At 39.0% G+C, this 8,814-nt stretch overlaps 1 protein-coding gene across 3 annotated transcripts; it reads left to right on the forward strand.

The window, feature by feature from the left end:
* Nucleotides 1-5,144: 5,144 nt before the first annotated feature.
* On the forward strand, nucleotides 5,145-7,358 carry LOC122047918 (flavin-containing monooxygenase FMO GS-OX-like 9). 3 transcript variants are annotated; one of them, XR_006130682.1, is made up of 7 exons: nucleotides 5,145-5,737; nucleotides 5,812-5,882; nucleotides 5,984-6,142; nucleotides 6,329-6,411; nucleotides 6,482-6,617; nucleotides 6,737-7,051; nucleotides 7,115-7,358. XR_006130682.1 is itself a non-coding variant. In XM_042609454.1 (7 exons), the coding sequence occupies exons 1-7, from the start codon at nucleotides 5,212-5,214 to the stop codon at nucleotides 7,221-7,223; spliced, it is 1,269 nt and encodes a 422-aa protein (XP_042465388.1). In that variant the 5' UTR covers nucleotides 5,145-5,211; the 3' UTR covers nucleotides 7,224-7,358. The 3 variants fall into 3 exon arrangements, 2 of the variants coding, with proteins under 2 accessions (XP_042465388.1, XP_042465389.1); XM_042609454.1 differs by having other exon boundaries at nucleotides 6,737-6,910; nucleotides 7,104-7,358; XM_042609455.1 differs by having other exon boundaries at nucleotides 6,737-6,910.
* Nucleotides 7,359-8,814: the final 1,456 nt, after the last annotated feature.

An 8,814-nucleotide genomic window follows, 5' to 3' on the forward strand; every position in this document is an offset into this window, starting at 1 on the left:
GCAGGGTTTAACATAACAATCCTTATGAGCTCCTCTTGAGGACATTATCAACCTAGTATCTCTAGGACACAGTTTCCTTCTATAATCAACAACACACACTATAAGTGATATCATTTCCCAACTTATCGGGCTTATTGATTCATCGAACTAAATCTCACCCATTGATAAATTAAAGAAATAAATATCAAATATATGTGCTTGTTATTATATTAGGATTAAGAGCACACACTTCCATAATAACTGAGGTCTTTGTTCCTTTATAAAGTCAGTATAAAAGAAACGACTTCAAATGGTCCTACTCAATACACTCTAAGTGTACTAGTGTAATTATATAGTTAAGATAAAGTAATACATAATTACACTACGATCTTCCAATGGTTTGTTCCTTTCCATCTTGGTCGTGAGCTACTGTTTATAATTTATAAGGAACCGATAGCATGATCTTCTGTGTGTGACACCACACACCATGTTATCTACAATATAAATTAATTGAACAACTACATTTATCATAAATGTAGACATTTGACCAATGTGATTCTTATTTCTAAATAAATGTTTATACCAAAAGCTAGGCTTTTAGTATACATCCCAACAAAAACTTCACCAGTACTGTGGGTCAAGTTAAACCTAGCCCATTTTGATCTAACCTTAATTACCCTGCCGGGTAATGTACTCTTGTTTTACCCATTTCGGGTAGATTAGGTTCAGTTACCCTGTCGGGTAGTTCAGTTGGGGGTGCCAGCGAGTCTGGATCCTCCATCTATTTTTATTTAACTTAAGTTAAAATTTACTTTTAATTTGAATTAATTTCGAATTGAATTTCAAATTTAATTTAATTTCAAATTTTTAATTGAATTTTGAATTTTGAATTTTTAAAAAATTTTGAATTTAATTTAATTTTAAATTTTTAATTGAATTTTGAATTTTTGAATTTAATTTTAAATTTTTAATTGAATTTTGAATTTAATTTTGAATTTAATTTGAATATTAATTTGAATTATGTTCTTAATATTGTTTTTCTATTAGCTCCCCCTGGATCATAGCCTCGATATGGTCTATCAAGGTAATAGACTTGATCCTTGGGGACCCAATAGTGACCATTTCCAACTTGATTAACCAAGTTGGATTTTGGCACCCATGCTTGGACAATTTTTCTATTATTTCTATTAACTAGTGATAAATATGATTTGTATTTTATTTTAGTTTTAAATCCAAGTCCAGTTTTGTTGTAAACGGCTCGCTGTTTTCCAAGAATCAGATCCAGATTCTTGGAGCCCAAGGTGAACCGTTCCAACGTGTCCTTGAGTTCTTTAATTTGAGCTTTCAAATTGGAATTTTCTTCCTCAAGTTGTTGGACTTGAGTTGAACTTCCAATTTGAACCGACTCGGTTAAAGGCTAGTTTAGTCTCCTTTCCTTAATACCTCCCTTTGAGCGACTTAACCGACGTGGAGGTTGTAAGGTAATAATTCATGCAAGTTATCTAATTGAAATTCTGCAAGTAGTGAACTTACAGTGGGTTTTGGTCCTTCAGAAACGAATGCGGATTCGTGGCTTCGATCAGACTCAGTCTCGGATTCGCTCTCGGTTTCTGACTCATACTCGGACTCAGTTTCCGCCACGGTTGCTTGTACTGGTAGAGCGAGGAAGCTCGTCGGTTCTTCTTCGTCGGACCCGGATTCATCTGAAGACTCGGACCATATCTTTTCCTCTGTCTTACTTGTACCTGCAACCATCGTAATACCTTCCTCGGCCGAAGTAGTATTATTCTGCTCATCTAATTCAAATAAATCATTTATTAAATTATGCTTACTTACTTGAGCGCCAGAAGTGCCCTCGTGTAGTTTCATCAACTTTTGCCACAACTCTTTTGCACTTGCGAAAGGGCCGATGCGGTTCAGTTCTTCATTGGTTATGCCACATTGTAGCATGCAGGTTGCTTTGGCATCGGCTTCAACTTTTTTCATTGTGATAGAATCCCAGTTGATGCATGAGATAAGTTCTCCGGTGTCGTCACGTGGAAGTTCGAGTCCGGTCTGGATGATGATTCACATCTCGACTTGCGTCTTGAGGTGGTATTCCATCCGGTTCTTCTAGTATCCAAAGTCCTTGCCAGAAAAGAGCGGCGGTCGGACGGTGCAGAATCCTTCTTGGAATGCCATTTTAAAAGAACCTTGCACACAAAAATAGCAAAAAAATATACCAGGACTTGATCCTGGATTAGCAGTGCGGTATGGAAGGATAGAAATAGAAGTTCACCAGTTTCGAGAAAAAATAATAAAATAATAATAAAATATTATTAAAAAATATTTAAAAAATATTATTTCAAATTTTGCCAAATTCAATATTTTATCAATACTAATAAACCGTGAAAGGATAAAAATGAATTTTTCAAAAATAATTTTGGAGGGAAAAAAATGAAAGGCATAAGGTTTTATTTTTACCCTATACAAACGACAAAGCCACGAAAAATGCTTGAATGGTGGTTGCACCAGTTCAAAGCAACCCCGCTCTGATACCAATTGATGGATCGAAAGCGCTAGAGGAGGGGTGAATAGCGCTCGTGGCTATTTCGTTTTTCGAAATATCGGAATCGTAAAATTAAGTAACGCAGCGGAAAAAGTAAAGCAAGCACAGAACGACACAGGGAGTTTACTTCGTTCGGAGCCTGTGACGACTCCTACTCGAAGGCCCGCGATCCTTGATCGCTTTCCGTGGGCAACAACTATAAGCTCGTAAAATATTACAACTGGAATACAGTAAAGATTGCAATTATGTAAAGCGAAAACTAATACCGACAACGAAAGATCGAAGAGTCTGAGCTTCGGGTCGTCGGCGTCGAGTCATAGTACTTCAAGGTCGTCTCGATGGCAGCACTTCACAGAAGAAAGCTTAGAATGTGTTGTTCTTTTAGCTGCTCCCTCGACCCTCTTTTTATATGACATTCCGGGCGCCTGGAGTGTGACGTGGCCAACCAACCAGGATGCTCCACGTGGCGAAGTCGCGGCAGGGATAAAACTTGGTCCAGGGCGCCTGGACCTGTTCCGGGCGCCTGGACCTCTGGGCGCCCGGATCCATCCCGGGCGCCCGGATCCATCCTGGGCGCCCGGACCACCTTTTTCCAGCAGGTTCCTCTCCTGCAAAACAAGGTTAGTCCGAGCAAATACCCTGCAAGACAGTGTTAGAATTTGATAAATCATAGTAAAGAAGAACTGACAGTCTTCTCTGACTTCGGATTTCCAACCGGAAATCCTAGGTCGACCCGACGCCTACTGTTCCCTCTACGGGGAACGCGTCCTCACTTACTCCCCTCAGGAGAGATTACCTGATGCCAGTCCGGTCCTCCAGACCGACTGGACTTTCCGCCTAGGGTTACCACCCCTAGGACCTAAGGTTACCGCCCCCTAGGGTTTTTCCCCACCTAGGGTTACCACCCCCTAGGACCTAAGGTTGCCGTCCCTTAGGGTTTTCCTCCACCTAGGGTTACCGCCCCCTAGGACCTAAGGTTGCTGCCCCTTAGAGTTTTCCTCCACCTAGGGTTACCGCCCCCTAGGACCTAAGGTTGCCCCCCCTTAGGATTTTCTTTCACCAAGGGTTACCGCCCCCTAGGACCTAAGGTTGCCCCCCCTTAGGATTTTCCCCTACCTAACCGCAGTTAGGACTTTCCTGAAACCTTATTTAACCACGTTAGATAACAAGGAATCTTAACTTTGAATCCCTTTGTCATTATCAAAACTGAGGTTCGATCGTCGGATGCTTACTGCACCAACAAAAGGAAGAAAATGTGGCACACCTGCATGCCAGGTTGAAGAAGTTAATTACTGGTCTCAACAACCTTGGTGGAATATTAACGAATCGAGACTCACTTAGATATGCTCCAAATGCTTTTCCTATAACCCCTCTAGCTGGTCCACCGTATCCAATAGTAATAACTATGAAGCAATTTCTATACGGTATACATTCTAGATTTTAAATTCATCTTAAGCACGTTATAGTAATTACTAGATAATTTCTACCCATTTTAAAAATTAAAAATTACTCGATAGTGTTTATATAAGGGTGTAATCGAATCGAGCTAAGATGAACAATAGGGAGCTCGAGCTCAGGTCGTTTTACCTAAGCTCAAGCTTAACTCAAATTTGATTCAAACTTTAATTTTTAGTTTAGTTCAGTTTATAATGAAATTAAATAGTCCGCGAAGAACTCAAACTCAATTTAAAAATGGTACATTTAAAAATTAGATGAGCTTAATTCAACGGTAAATTAGAGAAAAATCTCTAATCACAATGTTAATTTTGCATGCAATCCCCATGTCCAAAAAACTTTGTTTCCACTCCCTGCATACAAAGTATTACTTGTTTCAATTCCCTCATGCAAATATTGATACCTAAATTGCCCCTCAGATTTTTTAGGTATAAAAAGTCTAAAATTGAGTACAAAAAGTCCAAAAACGAGTATAATTCTTCTTAAAGTCAGTACTTTATATTAAAAATCGAGTATATTTTCTATCAAAATTGTCCCTCTTATTTTTTAGGTATAAAAAGTCTAAAAATAAGTATAATTCTTGTTAAATTCAGCACTTTACACTATAATCTAGTATTCTATATAAGAATCTAGTATATTTTCTATCGAAATTAATCCTCATATTTTTCGATACAATAATCTAAAAATGAGTATAATTCCTATTAAATTCAGCCCATTAAATTAAAATTGAGTAAATTTTGAGGTGAAAAAAGAAGCGTACTCAATTTAATAGAAAATATACTAGATTTTAATTTAATATACTGAATTTAAGATGATTTATACTGATTTTTGGACTTTTTGTACCTAAAAATATCATGGGCAATTAGGTAAATATGTTTAACTGGAGAGTGAAAATAAAAATTTTTATATGGATGAAAACTACATGTAAAAATTTATTTATTAATAGGGATTGCATGTGAATTTTTCCTTAATTCTAACTCTGGTTAGAAAATGACTTATTTAAAAGTTAAATGAAATCAAAAGCTATTTTCAAAATAAAATACGTCCATTTGATTTTTTTTATTATTTATTTTTTGAGAAAGAGGGACGTTTTTTTTTATGATTTATAAAATTTAGGGCGTGCTTTTTAATTTTTTGCCCAAAATTCTAAACCTTTATAGAGCAGGTGGAAATCAGGGACTACCTTTTTGAGAAAGTAAAGCAGGCCTGCTCATTAACAATCGAGGATCATGGCTGTTGACACATTGCAGTCGTCCAAGCTGTACGTCTGCGTCGTCGGCGCTGGGGCCTCCGGCCTCGTCTCCGCCCGTGAGCTCCTCAGGGAAGGCCACTCCGTCGTCGTGCTGGAGCAGAACCACGACCTCGGCGGCCAGTGGCTCTACCAAGACGTCGGCGCTGGCGCCGCCACAGTCCACAGCAGCGTCTACGCTTCCTTGCGCGTCAACGCGCCCAGAGCCTCCATGGAGTTCACCGACTTCATGTTCTCTCCCGTCGAAGGAAGAGACACCAGGAACTTCCCCGGCCACCGCGAGTTCTTCCTCTACCTCAAAGACTTCGCCCGGTGTTTCGGGTTGAACGAACTCATCAGGTTCAACACAGAAGTAGTCCACGTCGGCATGGCCGCAGCAACTGGCAAATGGATTGTGAGATCAAGGGAGAGGAGAACTGATGAGGGTGAGTTCATGGAAGAGATCTTTGATGCGGTTGTCATCGCCACCGGCCATTTCTCCCTACCCAGGCTCCCAAAAATCAAGGGTAAAGCATTCACTAATTAAGCTCTTTACGTGATTTGGCCACTCTGTTACCTTCTCTTCTTCTGTGCTCCTCAGGAATGGAGGAGTGGAAGAAGAAGCAGCTTCACAGCCATGTCTACAGAGTCCCAGAGCCATTCCAAGATGAGGTTGTTCTTCGATCTATGGCAGAGAAATAGTTAAAACAGCAGAGGATTAAATCATTTCTCCTCTGTAATTGAATTCCTTGCTTGTTTGTGAATATTTGCAGGTGGTAGTGGTCATTGGTGGCTCAATCAGTGGACCAGAGATTGCTCTGGAGCTTCTTCATGTTGCCAAGGAAGTCCATATAAGTACTAAACACGTTGAAATCCCTCAGCAATTAGTGAAGCCTGTGTCCAAGTATGCACATCTGCTCTGGCACCAAGAGGTAATTGTTGAAGTTCTGTTGATATTATTGTCTTCGATCCATATCATGAAGACACTGATAATTAGTAAAAGATTATCAGACCAAATTGAGTGAGGATAATCTATTGCCTTTAACAGCAATGGTATGAATCATATCAGCTGTGATTTTGTTTCAGATTTGTGAATGACTGCGCTGCATATGTTGCAGATTGAGTTGCTTTGTGAAGACGGAACTGTTGTATTTGCTGATGGTTCAAGTGTAGTTGCTGATATTATTCTCTACTGTACTGGGTAAATTAAGATCAATACTTGGTGCGGAATTTCGATCAGAATTATTGCATAACTTCTCTTTTGATTGTAGGTATTCATATTCATTCCCATTCCTGGACACCAAAGGAGTCATCCATGTGGATGAGAAAAGAATTGGACCTTTGTATGAACACACATTTCCTCCCTCTCTCGCTCCATCCCTTTCTTTTGTTGGGATTCCAAACAAGGTGACATGTTTGCTCCAAAGTTAATCCATCAAAAGGTCATTTTGTATTTTGAAGTTGATGTTCGTTGATACTGTATCCGTGTCATTTACAGATGTTATATTAACTAATTAATGCTGCAGTTCATCATCTTTCGATTTTTGGAGTCACAAGCGAGATGGATAGCTCAGGTGCTCTCTGGGAAGAGGAAGCTACCGTCGGTAGACGAGATGATGAAGGCAATTGAAGAAGACCAGCGGCTTCAAAAGCTTGAGGAACCAAAAAATACCATACAAGTAGCAACTGAAATATTGGAGGTAATGGCTTCCATATAAGTTTCAAACAACTAGTATGTGAGACTGAAAACCAGACAGGGACCAAAAAAGTTGCCAGAACTAACAAAACAAAAGTTTTGAAAAGGGGGAATTTGCAAATGATAAGCAATAGCTTGAATTTGGGTAATGTTCTTCATGTGTTCTTCAATCATTGTCTTTTCTTTTCCTTTGATAGTATTATGATAGGTACGGAGATCAATGTGATTTTCCACACTTGGAAGATTGGAGAAAAGAGATCCTCCTGCATCACTTGGAAAATGGCATAAACAACATCGAAACATTCAGGGAGGAATAGCCAGGATGGTAATTTGCTTCAAGTGGTTCTTCTTGGAAATTTGAAAACCCAATTAGCCATCTCTATGAATTTTTCTTATACTTTTATTATTTACGTTGTCATTGATCAATGAAATGAGAATCAACTTGGGATCAATTCTGAGCATATACAAAATATTTTGCCGGATGCCTGACCTCTCCCATACAAAGGGCTACTGCATTAAGGCATATATCTTCTTATTTCGTTGGACGCCTGGCCTCTCCCATACAAAGGGCTACTGCATTAAGGCAAATATCTTCTTCCAGAGAATGTGGAGTTGCTCTGGAGAGCTGCTTAGATGGAAGCTTCACCTTTTACTCCAATGAAGTGAATCAAAAGTATATAATGATGTCTTTTGATTCTTTTATATATATATATATATGATGGTAACACCTTATGTGCTAGCCACTAGACTGTCCCGAGAAGATGCTTTCCTGATGTTTCTCGTGTTGAAAGAGAGATTAAGTAGCAGGTTACATTGAGCTCAACTATTGACAATAAGATGCATCTTTTTCTTAAGATGACAAGAACAACGATGTCTTCCTGTGAGTCAAAGCCGTAGAGGGAGTTCTGTTTTCCTTCCACTGACAACGTCATAATAGATATTATCCAGTATATCGTTTGATGGAGTTTGTAACTCCTTTCCCTCTATAGTAGGCTGAGACGCCTTAGCAAATCAATTAGTGATTGCATCCTAAGTAAAAAAAATATTATTAATATTTAATATAATAAAACTAATAATTCCTAAATGTGAACGGTAATAAAGTTTAAATTCTTACGTCTATGGCTTTTGACCGAGCATCGACAAAGGTGTCATCCTTCTGTTTATATGTATTGCGAAATACCTTCCAACAAGTGTGACATTTTTGTAAACTATCAGTCTATATACATACAAAAATTTATAAAATAAAATAAGTTCATTAATAATAAAAAATTCTAATATAACTTTATAGTAGACTTATCAAGTGTATTGCATGCTCTACAATATATCGTGATCCAACCGTATGCTTTGTCGATCCGATACTTGGGTAGCATCCTTAGTATTTCTATTATTTCAAACAGTTGATACATTTTGCTTCCATCTTTCTACGGCCCAAGTGTTCTTCCATGTATCCCAAATCTCATTTGGTATATGGGACAACCTTGTTTCCTTCCTTTGCCACTTGAATAACAAATCCTTGTATAGTTTTGCATATTAATTGTTCCATGTTTCTTTAAATTGTGCCTCATGTCCTAGATCCAAAATTTATTTTTTCTATAACAATATCGTGAAAATTAGTATGTGATCATGTCCGAAAGTGAGTCGACGGACGCTGGGGAGGTGGCGCTCAGGTTGGCTGGGCGTCGACTGAAGATGACGTAGACCTCCGACGGGCTAGGCCTGCAACCACAAATCGTTAGTGTCGAGTCGGGGAGGGGTTCCCCGGCGATGGCCCTTCGACGCTCAAGTCAGCTACCGCCGACGAGTAAATGAAGTAAAGAAGGAGCAGCGTAACTGTAGCAACAGTAGAAAAAACATACATCCGATGAAACTCTAGGGCTCCATATATAGAGCTACCAGGGGGTGCATGTA

The sequence above is a fragment of the Zingiber officinale genome, chromosome 2B, assembly GCF_018446385.1.
Source record: "Zingiber officinale cultivar Zhangliang chromosome 2B, Zo_v1.1, whole genome shotgun sequence".
Lineage (NCBI taxonomy): Eukaryota > Viridiplantae > Streptophyta > Magnoliopsida > Zingiberales > Zingiberaceae > Zingiber > Zingiber officinale.